This window comes from Thunnus maccoyii, chromosome 19 (assembly GCF_910596095.1).
Source record: "Thunnus maccoyii chromosome 19, fThuMac1.1, whole genome shotgun sequence".
NCBI lineage: Eukaryota > Metazoa > Chordata > Actinopteri > Scombriformes > Scombridae > Thunnus > Thunnus maccoyii.
In genome coordinates this window covers 24,821,955-24,843,716 of record NC_056551.1, presented here as the reverse complement: position 1 = coordinate 24,843,716, position 21,762 = coordinate 24,821,955, and the positions used below count along the sequence as shown (strand labels likewise).

General features: G+C 39.3%; 1 protein-coding gene across 5 annotated transcripts in view; it reads right to left on the bottom strand.

Annotated features, from left to right (window-relative positions):
- Positions 1–20,830, bottom strand: part of LOC121886184 (seizure 6-like protein) — a 31,614-nt gene extending 10,784 nt beyond the window's left edge. For 4 of the 5 annotated variants that reach the window (XR_006092683.1, XM_042396118.1, XM_042396119.1 and 1 more), the window contains exons 1-9: positions 20,637–20,830; positions 18,827–18,966; positions 15,820–16,015; positions 13,156–13,341; positions 12,319–12,490; positions 10,759–10,925; positions 9,558–9,752; positions 8,210–8,348; positions 3,784–3,980 (exon numbers count right to left, since the gene is read on the bottom strand). Coding sequence is in view for 4 of the 5 variants with exons in the window: in XM_042396118.1 (XP_042252052.1) it covers positions 3,784–3,980; positions 8,210–8,348; positions 9,558–9,752; positions 10,759–10,925; positions 12,319–12,490; positions 13,156–13,341; positions 15,820–16,015; positions 18,827–18,966; positions 20,637–20,736 (1,492 nt within the window). In the remaining variant the exon portion in view is untranslated. Of the gene's footprint in view, positions 1–3,783; positions 3,981–8,209; positions 8,349–9,557; positions 9,753–10,758; positions 10,926–12,318; positions 12,491–13,155; positions 13,342–15,819; positions 16,051–18,826; positions 18,967–20,636 lie in introns of those variants that run through there. The other variant, XM_042396121.1, reaches the window with a different exon arrangement.
- Between the last annotated feature and the right edge of the window lie 932 nt (positions 20,831–21,762).

Genomic DNA, 21,762 nt, shown 5'->3' with positions numbered 1-21,762 from the left:
ATGTTAGTATTTTTACCTCTGTCAGGTGAAAGACAACTGCTGAGGGAAAAGTTCTTTCAGTGAAAAGAATTCTTAATCTATTAGCTATTCAATGTTTGTTATTAACTTTCTTTAACTCAACTAGTGATCACTTAAACTGGCTAGTAGGACCAGAGAGGAATCAGAATTATTGTATTTAGCGCTGCAACTAAAGATTATTCTCATTATTGATTAATCTGTCGTTTTTTTCTCAATAAATTGATTAGCTGTTTGGACTATAAAATGTCAGAAAATGGTGAAAGATGTCAATCACTGTTTCCCAAAGCCCAAAGTGACGTCCACAACCCAAAGATATTCAGTTTACTGTCATAGAAAACTAAAGGAACCAGGAGATATTCACATTTGAGAAGCTGGAACAAGAGAATTTTAGCATTTTAATCAACTAATTGTTGCAGCTGTAATTGTGATTTGCAACTTGTTGAACTGTGAGTTTAGTTTAATTTAAGATAAAAAAAAAAAAAACATCTGTCAGAAGTTTGGCTTTTTTCCAACAGTGAGGTTCAAGAGATAAGTTTCTTCTTACCCAGAGTAAAATGAGAAGATTAATGCCACACTCATGTTTGTCTGTTAAACATGAAGCTACAGACAGTTAGCTTAGTCCCGCACATACAGTACCAGTCAAAAGTTTGGATACAGGTGTGTTCACAACTTTGTTTTTTGTGCAAATTAAACAACTGAGAAACAACGTGTTAGTTAGTGAGCTTTAGAAGTGTTGGTAGGTGGGTTTTGTTACCTCTGAAAGAGCCAGCCATGCTGTTTCCTTCAGTTTCGAGTCTCTATGCTAAGCTAAGCTAACCAGCTAATGGCTGAAGTATTCCTTCAAGTAGTTTCACTTCTATATATTATGTACTTATTTCCTTTATTGTATTTGCTTAAATTGCAGTTATAATTTTTATGATTTTCCCTTTTATGAATTCATTTTGAGTGATGACTTTTGTTGAATATATTTTATGGGATATTACTGAGTTTTTATGTTTCAAATCTTTTTTGGATGGGAAATATTACATTAAAACAAGATTAGTCGATAAAACATGTCAGTGTCTCAAAAATCACTTTGTAAGAAGAAGAAATATCAGCAGAGACGCATCATTGCACTTAATGAAATCAGCTGAATTTTACTGTTAATCGCCCTCACAGATGGTTTATGGGGTTGTTGTTTTTTTTTCCATTCATGCATTAACAGGCACTTTTGTTGCTCTGTGTATTCTAATATCTCAAGTGTATCATAGAGTAGAACAAAGGAAGAACAAAACAAAAACCACCTCCAGTATCCAAAACCAAGAAAAAAACAAAAACAAAACATTAATAAAGTGTACGCTTTTTAAAGACAGAAAAAAAATCATTACAGCCTTGAGAGACATATTAATAAGTGCCCTCCTACTGGGACTAGTGTGTGTGTGTGTGTGTGTGTGTGTGTGTGCGTATACGTGTACGTAGCCTATATTTGATGATTGATCGGGCGGCTTACAGTATTGCATTACACTGTACAAAATAATAGGCCTACAGGGATTTGTAAGTTGAAGTTCCTGAATCAATTATTCATTCTCTATTGACTCAGTTCTCCTCCTCCATGCAGCCTGAATGCGTGTGGTGGGTAATTTATCTGGAGCACACACACACATTCATGGACACACACATACATAATCAAAGAGAGTAGCCTACGTATTCATGGTGTGTCTACTTGATTTACTCTGTAGGGAAATTTGTGTGAGTTTGTGGTGTCGGGAGGGTGACAAGTAAATTGGACAGCGTGATTCTAAATTGGTGTCAGGTGTTGGATCTGGGAAGCAGTGCAGATTACTGTGTGTAAAAGGAGGGAGTGAGCTTATTTGGCTGCTTGTGAAACTCTGTGTGTGTGTGTATGTGTGTGTGTGTGTGTGTGTGTGTGTGTGTGTGTATAGATGAGAACCATTGTGAGATGGTGAAACAAATAGGATGTGATTGAATAAGGGCAGGGGGGAAATGAAAGGACAGACAAATAAAGATGAGACGAGACAAAAGGAGAGGATGAAAAATGGAGTGGGCAGCTTGAGGAGAAAAGGCAAAAACAAAAATGAATGGTAAAACTGAAACTTTGCAGTGATATTTGAAGGAAAATTCAGGTGTTATTCTATATTTTTCTTACTGTCAACAAGTCAGTCTCTCAACAACTTCCCTACACCATAAATCTTTGAAAACTGGACTCTAATGCGGATTAATACACATTTGGCGTGCTAATGAGTATTTATGGTACCAGAGGTGAGGATGTAAAACATTTGCTTGACACATAAACTGTGCTTATGCCATCCCACACACACAAACTGCTATTAACAGAATAATGTCGGGTCAGAATGGGTGTCGTTACAGGTGCCTCGTTATGCTTTAAAATGGGGGAGCAGACGTGGAAAGATATAAATAATTGGCAGGAAGGTCTGGGGGTCCTAATTTAAAACAAATTTCCTGCATTTCTACACCACCTAACCTCTTGGATTAAATCAAGAAACAGCCACTTGAGGGTCTGTGAAGACTGAGGGTGCTATGAAAACCAAGAATGCATCAAGAATAGCATTTTACATTATGACTTTGTTTTTGACTACGTGAGAAAATGGACCGTGTGGCGTGAGAGTTGGCAGTCCTGTTAATAGCCCGGCTCTGATTCGGCTCCTTCTCTACAGCCAAATCCTGTCCGCTGTTCGTTATCAGCGAGCTAACGTTAGGCTGGCAAAGTTAGCTAAAGCTGACTTGCAAATCACTCTGGCATTTCAGCAACAGTACAATCCTACTTTTAGCTAATTTAAAGTTTGGCTGGAGTCAGTGGGCCAAGCAGGTTCATTCAAAATACGCTAGCCTATCTTTTCCTATGTTCTATTGTCAGTCAATGATCGCAATTAAGCTAAATGGCGTGTTTCTCACCTTTGTAAAGAGTAAGACTCCTCTGTGGATTGACAGACTGTGATTGACAGCCAAAGCATGCTGTGGCAAACGATCAGCAACGGGTTTGACTGAACAAACTCAAAGTGTGGTCCAAAAAAAAAAAAGAAAGAAAATAAAAAATACCAGAATTACCTTTTAATGTGCAACACTTTGTAAAGTCTATTTTGTTATGAATTCCATAAACTAAACCATTAAATAACTAAAGTAACTAAACACTCCCTGAAAATCTTGTTTTTGCTGATCTCCATTTCTTCTGGTGGTGTTGTATTGGACTGCATTAAACTTAAAGGTATTTCCAATATTTTGTTCACCACATTTACATACATGAGAGGCGTAAAATACATAGACTGTATAAAAATATGGACGTAGTTACCGTGACGTCATCCGTTGGTTTCTGAAGAGCGGTTTTGAAGCTCAAAGCGAGCCGCTCCAGCCATCGCCATCTTGGCAGTACGTGACTCTGCCTAACTCCCAGCCAATCAAAAATGGGCAAAGAGGCGGGCCGAATGGCTGAAACAAGCCACCTAGCGGCTGGCGGACCTGTCACTCAAAGCAGCCATGTCCTCCTTCACTCCCCGTACAGTTGTCATGAAAGGGGAAATTAGCTATAGAGACCAAAACTGTTTTTTGTATCAGGCTGCATTAGATGCATTAGATTGTACAGGTAGAGTATCATGGCAAATAAGTTATATCAGGCTTTGGAAACATGGACGATACTTGTTAGTACTGTAGGATCTCCATGGGGTCACCAGACTTATTTAATTCATACTTTACTTTCAGGGCCTTGTTTGTGCAGTTTGATGATGAATCGGCTTAAACTCTCTATCTCACCCATATAGTTGATGATGAAGCCTTCGCCCTTGCCGAAGACGAGCCCCGCCGGATCGGAGTGGAAGGTGACAGTCAGGTCAGGGGTGGTTGAGGAGAGCTTGAAGGGGCTGCTTCCTCCGACATATCGCCCCAGGATTCGTGTTGTGACCTCATCGCCGTCAGTGATGGTCAGCATGTCACTGTCACTGATGTTCAGTCTGAGGATAGGAAGATAGGGAAAGACAAGGCAAGTTTATTTGTATAGTGCCTTTCAACAACAAGGCAATTTGAAGTGCTTTACAAAACATAAAAGGCATTAAGAAAAGATATTAAAGAAACACAACACAGTATAAAAAGATAAATAAAATAGGAAGAGAGTTAAGGGACAAAAAATAAGCTGAAATAAAACAATTAAACTGGAGAATAAAAAATACAGTGCAGACATTTTAGTAAAAGGCAGAAGCAAGGAGAAAAGTCTTCAGTGAATTAAAAGAACTGAGAGTTGCAGCAGACCTCAACTTTTCTGGGAGTTTCTTTGGATATGTGGTGTATAAAAACTGAATGTTGCTTCTCCTGTCCAAGATGATCTAAAGAGGTCTGGACACTTCATAACGTAACAGCAGATCAGGAAGCCATTCATTGCTTTGTAAACCAATGGTAGTATTTTAAAGTCAGTTCTTTGACAGACAGGAAGCCAGTGTAAAGTCTGAGAACTGGACTGATGTGATCCACTCTCTTAGTGAGGACAGAATCAGCTGCAGCTGTCTGATTGAGTTTTCAGAGAGACCTGTAAATATGTCATTACAGTAGTCGAGTCGACTGAAGATAAACTTATGGACACGTTTTTCGAAATTCTGGTTAGAGAAGGTTATCGGTTTATGGTTTTTTTAATGTTAGCGATTGAAGCTGAGCACTGACTTTTAATCATTCTTTGGCTGCAAAAACAATTATTTCAGTTTAATTTTTGTTTAATTAGATAAAAGTTTGGCACATCCAATCCCTCATTTGTTTGATGCACTTACTCAGTGCTTGTATGGGACCACAGTCATCTCGTAATATCTTTATATAAATCTGTGTGTCATCTGCATAATTATGGTAAGATACTTTTTTTTCCATACTTTGAGTTAGTGGTAACACATAGATATTGAAAAGAAGAGGCCCCAGAATAGAGCCTTGGGGAATTCCACATTCCATTTTTGTCCGCTCACATGCGTAATTAGCAATCGACACAAAGTACTCCCAGTCCTTTAAATAGGATTCAAACCAGTTTAGCACTGAGCCAGAAAGTCCTACCCAGATTTCCAGTTTGTCTGTCATCTGCATAATTATGGTAAGATATTTTGTTTATTTTGATAATATGTGCTAGCGGGAGCATGCAGATGTTGAACAGAAGACGCCCCAGAATGGAGCCTTGGGGAACTCCATGTAATTTTTGTAAGCTCAGATGTGTAGTTACCAATCAACACAAAGTAGTCCTGGGTACTGAGCCAGAAAGTCCTACCCCTTAATCTGATTTATGATATTTCTTATACACTTGTTTACTTCCAGTTGTTTCTTACTTTAAAACAAAACAAAACAAAACAAAAAACTTAGCTACCTAGTTAGCTAGCCTACTTGAAAATTTGTGACATGGCTCTCTTGAGTCACTGTTCTCTAATGCATGATTGTCTTGTAAGTCACTTTGAAAAAAAAGTCAGCAAAATGACAAAATGAAAATGTAAATGAAAATTTGGTATGTTCTAAATCGACAGAAGATGCCCCAGAATAGAGCCTTGGGGAACTCCACATGCTATTTTTGTACTCCCAAATGTGTAGTCCTACCCAGATTTCCAGTCTGTTCTAATCTAATAGATTTAATAATACCAAGACTGAAATGTTGCCACTGTCTGTGTTTATGTGGATGTCATTCAAGACCTTTACAAGAGCAGTCTCGGTACTGTGGTGTGGTCGAAATCCTGACCGGAAAAAATCACAACAGTTGCTCAGAAAACAGACAGGGATAAGAAACAGACAGAGAGAGGAGTAAAGCCAGCAGTATCAGTTCAGGACAAGTTATGATGACTCAGAGTGCAGTCATGTCAACAGCCAATTGCGTGGGAGACAAGATGACCTCAAAGGCTAAATGCTACATTCATCTACAGGCCAAGTGTTTAACATTCTGTAAACACAGCCATGTTTTAATTGCCCTAGAGACGTTTGTTTCACCACACCACAGAGGCGTCTGTTTTCAAGGTTTTGGAAATTGAAATATCTGTAAATATAATATGTGATTTTTCCCCAAAGCCTATAATTAGGTTTCAAGTAATTAGATTCGTGCTGGCAGGGAGTTTAGTTAATAATAGTAGTAATAATGCATTTAATTTGTGCTGCACTTTTCATTCGCAGTGAATCTCAAAGTGCTACAGCATTAAAAACATATAATATTTAGAGTTAAAATGAAAAAGCCTCCCTGAATTAGAGTTTTTAAGCCTTTTTGAAAAGAGTCTAGGGTCTGTGCAGCCCTCAGATGGTTGGGAAGGCTGTTCCACAAGTGTGGTGCAGCAGAGCAGAAGGCTCCATCCCCATGGTGCACAGCTTAGTACTAGGCCCCCATGGTGTGGAGCTTAGTACTGGGGGCCTGCAGGAACAAGCTGCTGGCAGATCTGAGGCTGTGAGTGGAGGTTTTTGGTATGATCAGTTCCTGTAGGTAGGGAGGTACATGTCTGTTGATGGATTTGTATGTAATTCTGAGGGAGAAGGGGAGCCAGTGCAATGAAAACAGAATTGGTGCTATATAGTTTGTGTTTTCACGCTCTCATCAGGATCCTGGCAGCGCTGTTCTGAATGCACCGGAGCTTCTGGATGCTGCTGCCAGGGATCCCTGTGAAGAGCACATTGCGGTAGTCCAGTCTTGAGGAGATAAAGGCATGGACGAGTTTCTCTGCAATCGACAGGGTTAAATAGAAAAATGGATGCATCTGATCATCTGACAATCCCCTAAAGGTTTTGACCACTCAACGGTTTCTTACAGTAATATAAAGCAGTGCAAAGACAATTAATGAGTAACACACCAGTAAAAGTTAAGAAATATTGCAAAAATAAGACCTATATTATCCCCTTCTGATCTCAAACAATTAATCCACAAATTCATTTTCTCCCTGTTAGAGTACCATAACTCTCTCAACTCCTGCTTCAGTCAGTCTGCTCTAAAACATTCACAGTTAGTCCAAAATGAAGCAGCCAGACTTCTAACCAGAACCAGCCGTACGTCCCTTATTACCCCTGTTCTGGCTTCCCTCCGTTGGCTTCCTGTATAATTCAGAATCAACTACAAGATCCTGCTGATTACATGTAAAGCACTCCATGACTTCGCTCCTCGCTACATCTCTACATCTCATTTTCCACAATCTATTACATCTGTTTTAAACGGCACCTAAAAACCCATTTATATCTATAGACCTCCTTTCCTGTTCCCATGTCTTGGTTCATTTCAGTTTGGTCGGTTTCTCTCTGTGCCATTTTATATTCTATATTGTAAATTACACTATTTTGTTCATCTATTTGTTTTAATTTTGCATGTGTATGTATTTGTGAAGTGCTTTGTAACTGTGTGTTTTAAAAAGTGCTATATAAATAAAGCTTTACTTACTTATTACTTACACCCTGTCCATTAACAAGCTGACCTTTTGTTAATGTTATTGACACTATGTAAAGTGAGTGATGTTCATAATGTTAGCTGCATTAGATCAAATGTGCTTCATGGTTGATTGCATTCGTTTGTTGCTTATTTTTATAGCTTCAAATGTACTGATTCGAGCATGTGTGTATGTGATGGGAATGTTTTTTTTCTTTGATTTTGACTTTACTGGTGGTTTGGTGGTAATTTCGTTATCTGTACTTATATGCTGATGAGCTGTTTGCTTTGACTGATAAACTGATTAATGGCTTAATGTTATATGATAAGAAACACCCAGACTGCATCGATCTTAAATGGGATTCTCTCATTTATCTACAAACAAACGTATGCCATCAGAATTAATTTAAAAGATGCTATAATCAAATGAAAAAACTTCTGCAAATACAGTTTTTTTTTCTGAGACATGAATCTGGAGTCTTCACATGCACAAGATCAAAGATTCAGTCCAGCAGCATCACAGAGACACAGTAAAAGTCGCTGGTTTTGCTCTGGCACAGGCCAGTAAAAGCACAGAATCAAGATGAGGGCAAAAATATCAACAGCCTCGTAAAAACCGCAGCGGTAGTCTTGTCAGCATGCTCTCTAATGTTGTCTAGTTTTGAATTAATGGTTCAGTATGAGCAGGAATACAGAAATATCAACAGGCAGCCGAGGTGCTGGGCCCCTCACTGAGCCTCCCTGCATACTGATAACATCTGGTTCTTTGTTGGACCAAAGTTTGGATCGAAGCTTTGAAGAAAATGAGTCTGTGTGTGTTGGTGTTTTTCTCACAGTTGTACGTCGAGCAGCACACGTTTGTCCTCCCCGACGTGTATCCTCCAGCTGCAGTCCTCCCCCTCTCCGTACCACTCTGGCCAGTTTGGAGACAGAATCACTCCTCCTGGACCAGTCAGGTCTCCTCCACACTGTGCTGCAGAGAGACAGAGGGAGGACGGGTTGAAGAATGAGGAAAAAGAGACAGTAAAAGCTGGAATAGTTTGACATTTTTCTTGCCGAGAGTTAAAGATGAGAAGACTGTTAGCGCTGTCCTGTTAGCTTAGCATCTTTGGATTAAACAAACAAGATATAAAACTTTAATTAGTGAGCTTTAGAGGTGCTGGTAGGTGGATTTTGTTATATCTGGACAGAGCTAGGCTAGCTGTTGTTTCTAGTCTTTATGCTAGCTGTAGCTTCATATTTAGCGTTGGTAGCAATCTTCCCAAATTGTTGAACTATTCCTTTAATGACATTGCAGCTCTCAAAGCATCAAACATACATCAGAAAGTGGCATTGGGCTTCATGCAAGATCCAACATATTACTTCTTAAGAGGCTCATACAAGCGATTTATGAAAATATTCAACAATTCTCTCATGTTTAGAATTTCCTCTCAAGAAAAAATAGTCATGTATTTCCCCACAGGCAGATAAACACCTGTTTGAGATAAGAATTATAAAAGTTTATGGACTTAGAGACATTAAATTGGGCTTTATCCGTTCAGTGTACGCCTGGCTTCAGTAAGACTTCATGCCAAACCATTTCTTTTTTTTTATTTCTGTCATGATACCGTTCAGCAATTACAGCGTTGACAGCTTTAGCAGTATTTTTTCATTTTTATGCCTAATACCTCTCATGACACTGCTGCGTTGTGAAGTTCTTCTTGGGGAACATTTCTGTGAATGAAACTTGCTTCCAAATGGAGCAGAACAGGGAGACTTATGTAATATGCAGATGGTATATTGAAGGTGAATATCCTGGTACAACGAGCAATATTAGTGCATATTATTTTTTGGTCTTGTTGTGTGTGCGGTTTCTCTGTTTGTATGTCTGACCTCTAGATTTTTATACGTATTTTATGTATAAATGATTTGTAAGGATGCTGCTAAGTCCGTCTGGAGATAAATGCTTTGTGATGCAGTGAACAATTTCCCTTTGGGGACAATAACGTATATCTTATCTCATCTTATTCATCAAGTTCAAACGAGCAATTTACGACAAGTTTAAGGTAAGAGAGTTTGCTGAATCCGACTCGGAGGAACACTTCAAGCAAACCTCACAGACAAAAGTAAGAGGTTTAAGATAAAAATATGAAAACGCTCTTGCGTGAGGCCCGTTATCTCTGCTTCCTGTCCTCAGTTTTACCTTTGCATAGCGGCTCTGTGTCATTCCAGTACGGATCCCTCGCACTGATGCACTCAATAACAGGCGGGCCTTGTTCTAGAGAGTGACCCGGGTCACAGGTGAACTGAACCACAGCTCCGACGCCGTACAACGGATCAGAGGTTGTGAAGTTTCCGTTCTGGAGGTACGGCTCGTAGCAGTGGCCGCGTTCAAATGCTGTAGAGGAAAATGAGAGAGGACAGACAGAAAGAGCAGTACACTTAAAGGACGAGTTCACAGTTTTTCAGGTCTAACTTAAAGACCTGAGGTCAGGAGCCTAAATGTACATTAAAATAGGTTTTTCTTGCTGTAAGTGATGGGGGACAAAATCCACAGTCCTCCCTCTGTGCAAAAATGTATTTAAAAGTTTATCTGAAGCTAATATGAAGCTTCAGCGTCCAAATGAGTCAAATCAAGTAGAAATCTTTCAACGTTACAGTCTTTTTAGTGCCAAAGTTCCTCTTTTTGTTACTATACTTCCACCATAGCTCAACAGGGAAACACAAAGGGGAAATTTGATGCTAAAAAGACTGTAAATGTGTCAGATATCCACTTGATATGACTAACTCAGACTGATGAAGCCTCATATAAGCTTCACATCTACTTTTAAATGCATTTTTACACAAAATGTGGATTTTGGCCTCCATCACTTACACTGAAAGCACATTTGAAGGAGGATCTTTTAATAGCCGGTATGAAAAACCTCTTTCACTGTTCATATAGACACCTGACTGTTGTTTTAAGACACACATTGAAAAATTGCAAAGCTGTCCTTTAACAATTTATTACAAAATGCGTCTTCATCCATAGTCTGTAATGCCAAAATGATTCATAGCATTTTCTTTGAAAAAAATGTAATCAGACATTGACCATAAATCTTCTTTCCACTTGCAATGATGGTTCTTCTTCTCTTTACTGATGAGGACAAATGTTTTGGAAGAGATCTGTCCATCCCTCCACAATCTGACGTTGCCAAAAACTCTGAAAGCTCAGATTACATTGGACAACCGGCGCACTTCCTCGCAATTCAGCCAATATCGACTTGGCAGTGCACAAAGTAAACAGAAACACAGAGCCCTGCAATCTTCTCAGGAATGGAGGAGCTTGTTTACATGATTATACGGTAATTCTAGAACGACATGTTTTATTTTTGTGTGCAATTATATCTACGGTGGATTTGTACCTTCGTAGCGGATGTTGAATCCCGTGTTGTGGTTGGGCTGATCGGTGATGAACTGGATCCTTACGGCCGGACCCTCGCTGATCACTCCCTCGAAGGGTATCTGTCCACCCCGACCGGAGTCAAACAGCACCACAGAGCCGGCGTCCAGGCCGCTCCACAACACCAGCCTGCAGGGATTGGAAAGACTGAGTGTGTGAAAGTGAAAACCTTCAAGAGAGTTCTTCATAAAAATCCCAGATCAAAAGCAGACAGTTGTTGACAGTTGACAGCTGTTGGAGGCTCTGTGGCAACCTGGAAAGAAAAGACAAGTTTTCTGGAGTTGCACTGAACTAAAGCCTTTCTGAGATATGTCACTCCAAACGACGTGATGTACCAATAGAGAACAAGGAAGAACATGTCGCTTATAGCAAGAAAAAAACATCTATAATAAGAAGTTGGTGTAAAGCTGATCTGACAATGAAGAAGCTTGTTCAAGAAATGTATTCAGTGAAAAAAATGACATATTTCCTGAGTCTTAAATCTGCATTAACTAATTTTTTGCAGTTTGAGAGCAACAGAAAGTAGCTATAAACACAACACTGACATATCATCAGCTTTTAAGTTGATGTGTTGAACTTGTTAGCAAACAGTTGCTTATTTCCACATCCAGCAGTTACGGACAATTGCATTGTGGGTAATGTAGGTGCCAGATTTTGATAAGGCAGAAGAATGTGTGGGGAAAAAAGACAACATCTCTGGTTCTGCTGCATTGATTTTTATCCTTCTTTTAAAAAAACTGTCCAGTCCGACAATATACAAGAGCAGAGCTAAAACACTGGAGGAATATTTTAAAGTTGCAGACCATAAAACCAAAACAATTAGCTGAAAGATGCTAAAACACAGAGGAGCACAAGGAGCAACGACTTACACATTACACTTAGTATTTGATCTCTCGTAAATATAAAAATATTGATAATAGCAGCTTTTGAGTATATATTTTTACAAGAATTGGATAATTAATATGAGGTGAGAAGCCCAACAAGTATCTTAACAGTTTAAATATGGAATAACTGGAGAGGAGTACTGTCTTAACAACTATTTGTTCTATGTTTTATTCATTTTGTGCGACTGTCACATGTTGTTGTTTCCACATATGAATGGAAATGGTAAATATGCTACATTTATATAGTGCCTTCCTAGTCTTCCAACCACTCAAAGAGCTTTAATAACAAGCCAACATTCACACACACATTCACATACTGATGGCAGATGCCGCCATGCGAGGCGCCAACCTGCTCATCAGGAGGAGTTTCTAATGCTCATTCACACACATACTAACACACCACTGGCACAGCCTCCGGGAGCAATGTTCAGTTCAGTATCTTGCCCAAGGACACTTCGATATGCAGACTGGAGGAACCAGGGATCAAACCGCCAATCTTCCAATTAGTGGACGACCCCCAGCTGTGGTTCAGCATGGGTAGGGTGCCTCCGTATGAAAACCCAACAAAATCAAAGTAAAAATAAGAAAGTGAAAACCGTTCACCGCTGTCTTAAACACTCAAAGAAGTGCACTCTGACCTGTCAGTGGGTCCCAGGGCCAGTCTCTCCAGGTGGAGGTGCAGCCTCTGGTCCTTGGGTGCCTCCAGGGACCAGGAACAGGAGCGGTCCTGGGTGGCGTTGGGCCCGTGGTGTGGAGAAGGTGACAGCACTCTTCCCACTGTAGCGTTCTTCACTGTGCCGCCACAAAGAGCTGCAGAGAAGAAGTCAACTTAGTCAACTTTTATTCAATCAAATGTTATTATGTAAAGTCCTTTTTATTATTGTAATATGTCATGAAAGTTGTACAAAGTTGACAAATTATTCTTATTTTTCACTTTCACTGTATTTTGGGAATAAAAACTAACAAAACAACATGTTGAGGTTCCTTTAACAACATGAACAAGAAGTCCTTCAAGTGTTCAGGGGAATAGAGAATATGAACTAGGGCTGGAATGATTATCAATTAAATGATTAGTCAATCTCTGAAAGATGCTTCTGCAACTATTTTCATAATTGATTAACTGTTAAAGTCACTTTTAAGCATAAATGCTGATGCGTTACTTCGTTTAGGAAAGCTGCGATAAGCAGTTTTTAACATTTGATAGACCAAATGATACATCATATTAATTTAATTGCAGCACTAATTTGAACATTTCCATGATAGTTGGGACATCTGCTGAGAATGATCATGTGATACGATCAAAAGCTCCAGAATAAAAACTGAGAGGACCTTGTGGTGAGATTATTTTGCCAAATAAACGACATTTCCATCAAATCAAATCAACTCATTCATTCACATCACAATTCTGGTCGAGATTTTCTGGTGTCACAAAGACCCAAAACCCAAAGAAGACACCATCAACGATAAACACTGACCCCTGCAGCTGGGCTCCTTGCCGCTCCACACCGGCAGGGAGGCGTTGATGCAGGTGAGCAGCGGCTCCCCCTGAAGGTGGTAGCCCATGTGGCAGTGAAAGCGGGCGGTGCCTCCAGGCAGCAGGTCCAGCACCGACACCTCCCCAAAGTGAGGCCTCTTGGGCAGGGAACAGCTCAGCCTGAAGACTACACACAGAGGAGGACGCAGGGAGGAATAAGAGTCAAATACAGAACCGATAACACGTTGTTTGTGTTGCTATTACTGCTGTTATTAGTATTTTTTCTGTAACTACAGCTTCTGCTATAATAACAAGTACTGCAAAGATACTTCAGCTGCTACTTCTACAATAAATACTACTGTATTAATACTACTATCATTACTGCTACAGTGAAAGTTTGCAAAATACATGAGAATAATTTAAAAGGCATTACAGCATTTAAAGACATGAAAAATAACACAATCTGGACTCGACTCAAAAATGTGTTTTTCTTCTTCTTGTTCCGTCGGTTCAGTTTGAGCTTCACTGTGCAGAATGATGTATGTGTTCAGTCGTATTAAAACACTGCTTCTTATTCATTATTAAAATGGTTTTAATGAGGTTGAGGTTTTTAAAAAAAAGGTTATTTCTTTGAATATGTATTCAAGAGTGGAAGCGAATGACCTTCAAACTTTCTGTTTGCAGCCAAGTACATGCAAGTTATTTGTATTATTTATAATTATTATATGATTTTGTTATTCTGATACCATCATCTGGCCAGTTATTACATTTATTTCACTGTGACTGCGAAATGATTCTATATTATATTATATGATTATTATTATTATTATTATTATTATTTAGGACGTTAACAGTGATCAACTGCTTATATGGATCAAAAAGCCTGAGACAGACTCATTCCTATACAAATGCTGTTTAAATAATTTTCTTATAGTAATCAAGTAGTTTGCTTACAGTTTTCATTTTGGGTCTTTTCATACATGATAACATATGGAAAAAATGTTTAAAAGTACAATAATTCTATTTCTTTTTACTTTACTCCCATGATACACGCATGATATGTACTCAGCGGCTGCGGCACCATTATTGCCTCGTAGTAACTCGTCTGTTTCCGGCTGGTTACCTGAAGCCGCTGCAGCGTGCACATTGAAATCATGATGGGAAAAAGAAAAAGGAAAAAGTCATTTTCTATCGATGAAACACGTCGTCTCCTCAAAGCTCGTGACAAACTGACAAAAACCAGCGGACGAGATGCAGGAGGGACGAAACGAGCATTTAAACAGCTGCTGAAGCTGCTTGTTTCATTTCTTTATATTCATGTAATAAATATATAAATGTCAATTAGATGTTAATCTGAGTGAGAAATTAAGAAAAAGAAAAAAAAATTGACTCTCTAAGTGGTTTCCAGCAAGTAAGAGTCAAATACATAACCAATAACATGCTGTTTGTGTTGCTATTACTGCTGTTATTACTATTTTTTTCTGTAATTACTGCTTCTGTTATAATAACAACTACTGTTATGATATTACAGCTGTTACTTCTACAGTAAATATGACTCTATACTATCATTACTGCTTCAGTGAATGTTTGCAAAATACATGAGAATAATTTAAAAGGCATGACAGCATTTAATGACATGAAAAACAACACAAAAAAATGAAAAGTTTAAATCTGGACTCGACTCAAAAATGTGTTTTTCTTCTTCTTGTTCTGTCGGTTCAGTTTGAGTTTCACTGTGCAGAATGATGTATGTGTTCAGTCGTATTAAAACACTGTTTCTTATTCATTATTAAAATGGTTTTAATGAGGTTGAGGTTTTAAAAAAAAAGGTTATTTCTTTGAATATGTATTCAAGAGTGGAAGCAAATGACCTTCAAACTTTCTGTTTGCAGCCAAGAACATGCAAGTTATTTGTATTATTTATAACTATTATGTGATTTTGTTATTCTGATACCATCATCTGGCCTGTTATTACATTTACTTCACTGTGACTGCTAAATTATTATTGAATTTCAGTCGTTTTTGAAGGATTTGGAAATTATTTCTTATCTATTGGAATGATCGTTTGAGAAATCAAATATCCATAGTTATACTTTAATTGAACAATCTTAATAATGACAATATTTCAAGCTTATTTATGTTATCTGTGTTGCTTTTTATTCTCTTAACGCTGTATTTTTACGCCTCATCTTGGCCGTAAGACATTTTAATCTCATTATTACTTGTATTTTATTCTCCTAACTGGTGATGTAAAAGGATTAGATGGCTGTGATTAATGGCACAGGTGGGTCTTAACACTCTGATGCTTCATCCTTTCCAGTTCTTGTCATATCCATTATGGGCTGGGACAGCCAAACACACACACACAACACAACACACACAACACACACACACTCTATACAAACTCCCATATTCTCAGCCTCCTAATGAGATGAGAGCCAATTAATCAAAGCTCTAATCAGCTAATTCACACGACAGATTCAATCACCATGCTAAGTGATTAGATGAGAAGATTTTTTGATTATGCAATTAGCATGTATAGAGTGTACAAACAGCCCCCTTCGGACCTACTGAAGGATTCCTGTGTACAGCATGTTTATACGTATACATATTCATATCTGACATGTTCGTGTACGCTCGCTGGTGTCTGTGCGCGTGGACTCACTCTGATAGTGCAGCTGGAAGATGCCCATGTTTCCCTCCAGCGTAGAGCAGTAGTAGACGGACAGAGTGTTGGTGGGACTGCGGATCACTTGACCTTCAACCAGCAGGGTCTGGTTGGCCAGGACCACCAGAGAACCTCGTGCGTCTACGCCCCTGATAGACAGCTGCTCGCCCTCCGACAGGTTCACGCTCTTCACCTGAACACACATGACGGATGAGGATGGATGAGTTACAAGACGAGAGGAAAAAAACGCTCTGGATTTTACTGAATTTCCAAATAATTATTCCCCCTTATTGGTTTGTTTCTTCGGAAAAAGCTGTGATACATTATTAATTTTTAATTGATTTTGTGGGTGTATGTGATGTGCTGTTGTGTGTAGCTTTGTATTTTGTATGGTGTGTTCTTTGTGGGGTTTTTTAGTTTGTTTTTTGTACTGTTTGTTGTTGTGCTGTTGTATGTTTTGATTGTAATGGACTACAGATGCAAATTAGCTTCAAGCTAACTCTGGTGCAGTGCATCATTTACACTTAATACTACACACTGTCCTGTTCAATAAATCAAATCAAACAAAACTCAAGAACATCACATACGTTAGAAGTGTTTTCTGGTCTGATGCACCTTAACTGCACCAGTTTGTTCCTCTCATGTATCAACATACATTCAGGTCAGTTTCTCTAAAAGATAATTAACCGACAATGATTGAAAAACCCACAAGGTCGTTAAAAAACACTTGCAAGGATTCTTTGAACTATTTGGATTAAAAAAATTATTCTGTCCGCTGACTGAGACAAAATATTTTTAATATCGTCACCTTCCTAAAATAACGGCTTAAGTCATTTTTTGCCTAAATCATCTCCTCATGATGCCACCTCTGGTAAAATCACCCACATCCTCAGTTGAACACATCATGTGATCTACCCTTGTAGTATAACGGCCTACGTCAAGAGTGTGACTAAATCGTCATATTGCGCAGTTATTTAGTCTTTTTATTCAGTCTATTTAGTCAGCATTTTAGTCAGCTAAATAGCTAAGTCAAGTGCGAGTGATAGGCTTTCTGTTGACTCTTTTAAACAATATTTCATCTACAGTTTTTGTCTCATTTTTTCCACATTACATGATCTAATTAAGAAAGATTTGAATACTGTATTGTAATCTAACAGCTAGAAATTATGTGTATAACTAAAAAAATTACAAAGGATCCTCTTTACTTTTATGTTTTCATTTAATGAAAATCTCACTTGAACATAATACTAGTAATCATAACATCATTTGACTGGTATTATAGTAGCCTGTTGTGCAGTGTTTAGAGGCAGCTTGTGAACACCATGATGATTTTTTTTGTGTTCTCTGAGAAACCTGAAATAATGACTTAGGCCATTATTTTAGGAAGGTGACGATATGTTTGTTCAGAAACGGCTCCAGAAGATAAATAGCAGCGATCACGTTTTCAGTCCCAGGAGAGTAGTTCTGTGTAAGGCAGATGCCACTGAGCATGTGCAGGAATGCAGGTTTTGTTAACAGAGCTTCTCTAGCTTGTTGTGCTACATATCACAACCTCTTGACGTTGTACTACATTGAACATCCTAAAGAACTTGAGTGCAAAGTCAAGAGGTTGTGAGATGTAGCACAACAAGCTAGCGAAGCTGTAAACATGTCACCCAGTGTAGCGGTGTGACTCACTGATGTGTTTTTAATGGTTTTTGGACAACAACGGATACACACACAACACTAAACTATGGGAACAGAGCTTCACAATAAAGGTAAATTATTAGGCAGAAGTTTAAATGAGGATGTGTAAACCGCAACTTATTGTTCTGTTGTTGAATCCTTCTTCATAGCATAAGAGCAACATTAACTCTTGGTTTGAAGTTGAAGGAAATAACCCCAGTCTCCAAAATGTGTGGTTGTTGTCTCATTTTAGAGGGAAACAGAATTGATATTGTCAGTGACTCTGGTAATGTTTGAAATCCCTCTGCCGCACCAATAAAACTGCCAGTTGCAGTGAACTGAAATTGGATTTTGTGTGTGTGTGTGTGTGTGTGTGTGTGTGTGTATGTGTGTGTGTGTGTGTGTGTGTGTGTGTGTGTGTGTGTATGTTGTGTGTGTGTGTGTTGTGTACCAGGTATTACTCATGGTGTGGGGACATAAATCTGTTTACACAATCACATTGCAGGACTCGCCTCCCTTTTGGGGACAAAAAAAACATAAAATTACAACTTATACATATGTGATGTGTAAACTTGAAGCCTCCAGTGGAGACCTCTTTTGAATTTAACAATATTTACATAATTTCTACATTTTTAAATGAGAGAGAAGGACGAAGGAAGAATTGTTTACTAGTAAACTGATCCCTTTTTTTTTTTTTGACAAACCATATCCAACATAAATTATGAATCAAAGCAGAGTGTTTTCATATAGCTTACAACATATGTGGGGGGAATCTTTAATGATTCACAGTTTTGCAAGTCTTCCACTGTCTGAGGAAACACAAAGAGGGAATTTGATGCAATAAAGACTGTAAATGTGGCAGATATCCACTTGATATGAAGCCTCATATAAGCTTCACAGCAACTATTAAATGCATTTTTGCACACTGTGGATTTTGTCCCCCATCATTTCTATTGTAAGTGTGATTATGAAGGGATCTTCTAATTGTCAGTATGAACAGGAGGAATGATTACAGCAAGAAAAACATGTGTCAATGTTCATTTAAAACATTGTGAATATGTCCTTTAAGATGAAAGTCAGGGTTAGCGTTATGGTAAATCACTGTCATATCCTCTGAAGTGATGGAAACATGACTTAGTGAGCAGCAGCAGTACCATCAGCTGCCACTAGGAGGCAGAGTTCAACCTGGGAATCAGAAGGATCCACACGGTCAAAACAGACAATAATAATAACAAACTTAGTGCATCAGGATTAGCAGTGACTCTGCTCACAGTGAGTGATGCATTAACTGCAGTCCAGCTGTGTGCGTGTTTGTTACTGTCATGCAGCTGAGGCGTACCTGCAGCTCCACGCCGTAGCCGGTGTACACGGTCACCGTGTAGGTGCAGTGTAACATGGTGCCATCGGGCAGAGGGGGGTCATCAGAAGAGTCTATGTATCCCTCCGGGTCGGAGAAATTCACCACACAGCTCGACACAGCTGAGGAAAGAGCAGAGGAGTTTATTTTTTTTCTCCTTATTTATTTTTTCTCTCTCTCTCTCTCAAGCCTGTCTTGTAATCCCTTTAATGTGAGGAACCCACTGAAAATCCCTGCTGTGTATAATTAATGACGGAAATTACAGGGATCAGAACGACTACACAGCAGAAACACAGCGAGGCAAGAACTGGTTGCTGTTAACAGTGAAATAAATAATCACACTCTGTTTTCTTCTGAAGAGTTTTTAAGATCAGTATTCAGATTCTTTAATCAAGTAAATGGAATAAAATTACACTGTAAAAATACATAAAATTACTCAGGAACTGTACTTAAGTACAATTTTGAGGAATTTTACTTTTTATGCTGCTTTATATTTATACTCAACTAGACTTCAGTATGAAATATTGTTCTTTTAATTCCACTACATTTATTTAACAGCTGAAATTACTGGTTACTTGTTTTCAGATTAAGACTTTACAAACATGAGCATCTTATAAAATATGATGCATCGTTATAGACTGAACTAGCCAGCAGTATATAAATTAATTAAAACCAGCTCCATCGCAGCCTGCTACAACATTCTGCTTACATACTGATGCATCATTCATAATAACCCAAATAATAAAATATTTGTAATATTTACACTCACAGGAGCAACTTCTCTGCAGAATGAGCACATTTACTTTTGATACTTTTGGTGCATTTCGCTGATAATAAAGGGAACATTTCATGCTTTTTGTGATTTTCTGTTTTTTTTTATACTGTTATGATGTCAAAGTTGCAAAACTTGAGGTGAATGTATGTAGAATTGTTGCCTGCAAGTCAAAAGTCAGGGCTTCAACTTGCTCTGAAGGCTTCATTTACAACGTTTTTTTGTTTGCTAAGGTTGTTGCTAAGGTTCTAAGGATCATGGTTTGGGTTTTAACTTTATGTTTAGGTTACCAGACGATTGTTGTCGTGGTTTTTAAAAGACAATGTTGACTCGTGGCTGGAAACGGGAAACAAACACTGATCTACGTGAACTTTATCGTCATCCCGATTTCCTTCTTTGCTCCTGTTATAATTACTTTGGCCACTAGAGGGCGCCGTCACTGGAAATGTACGTATTTTGTGAAACGTTAAAGTTTCGCAGGTATTCAGTCAAACAGTGAACCAAAGTACCGCACAAATTTGAATTTTGAGCTGATGATGGCGGCGATAAGGCATTTTGATGATTGATTAATCGTTTGGAGTCATTCTTTAAGATAAAAAAAAAGACAAATTCTCTGGTTCCAGCTTCTCAGGTGTGAATATTCTCTGGTTTCTTTAGTCGTCTATGACAGTGAACTGAACATATATTTGGGTTGTGGACTGTGGGTCGGGACAAAAGAAGACATTTGAGGACGTCATCTTGGGCTTTGGGAGACAGTGATCTCATTTTCTGACATTTCATGGAGCAAACAACTGAAAGATCAATTGTTAATAGTTGTTGATTTATTTCAGTCTGGACCAACGTGGCGGACCGGTCGACATTAACATCTGTAGGGCAGCTACCATGGCTGGAAACTGCAATATTAATCTCTGTAATGTAGCAGATATAAAGTAAGTACAAGTGCCTCAAATTGTACTTAAGTGCAGTACTTGAGTAAATGTGCTTAGTTATGTTCCACCGCGGTGTGCATACTACTCATACCTGATGAAGGTGTTCCTATCTCTGTGTCTACATCCTGCATCGTGCCCACAGTGGTGCTCTCAGCCTCCTGCTCAGGTGTGTGTGTCTGTGTGTGAGGCATCTGGGAGTGTGTGTCTGTGGGAGGAGGCTCAGTTGGATCGCTGCCTCGGCCTGACACTGCAGCGGATGCCGGGGGTTTTACCCTCCTCAGTAATCCCCCGCTTTGATGCTCCAGGGAATGACTTCCAGGGAGGGAGCTGACGCTGAGTCCTCTGCCCAGAAGAGGGAGCAGGTTCTGGGGCAGAGCGGAGGGGAGGATGTCCCCTTTCTGGGAGACGAGTCGTCCCTTTTGAGCCAACACTGACTGTAGCAAACCTCCGGCCACGGCGCTGGAGCTTCTGCCTTTGGGGTTGCCTTCCTTTGTGCTCCCCGGTGTCACCACTGGAGGCTGGGTGGAGGGGGCGCCGGCTGTGGGGACTGCTTTATCTGAAAAGAGTGGAAAACAAGGGGGTGAATCATTTCAACTGGCAGGAAAGGAAAAGTGGAAAAAAAAATCTTTAAAAAAAAAAAAGGCCTTGGGAGTCCGGCTCTGGGTGGTTCTGTCACTGTCCTGCTAGTCTTATCAGGAGTGGGGTTATCTAGCCTGCACAGCCAAAGCTACCTCCACTTTTCACTTGCAGGCACACACACACACACACACACACAATAAGACAGTGTAGTGGGGAGACAGGGCAGTTAAGCATGACAGGAGCTGAGCGAAGAGGAGGATAGGGAGGAGGAGGAGGAGGAGGAGGAGGAAAGTGGAAATGCATAGACAGGCAAACCGCTCTGCCGTGCATGCTAAAATGCCATCTCCAGCAGCTTAGTTCAAAAACAGCACAGACCAGCATTTACACACACACACACACACACACACACACACACACACACACACATTCACATACTTCAGTGTCCACCCTCACAACCAGCAGCCAAACATACACTCCAGCTGAGAAACCGCTCATGGTGCAGCCTCACACTAATCTACATTTGAGTGTCATTTACACACTCCTCTAAGCGAAAACCACGCAGGCCAAAGGAGCAACACTGCTGTTGTTTTTATCAAGCAGGAAATAAGTCAGAGGGGGGAAAATATCCTCTGGTTGTT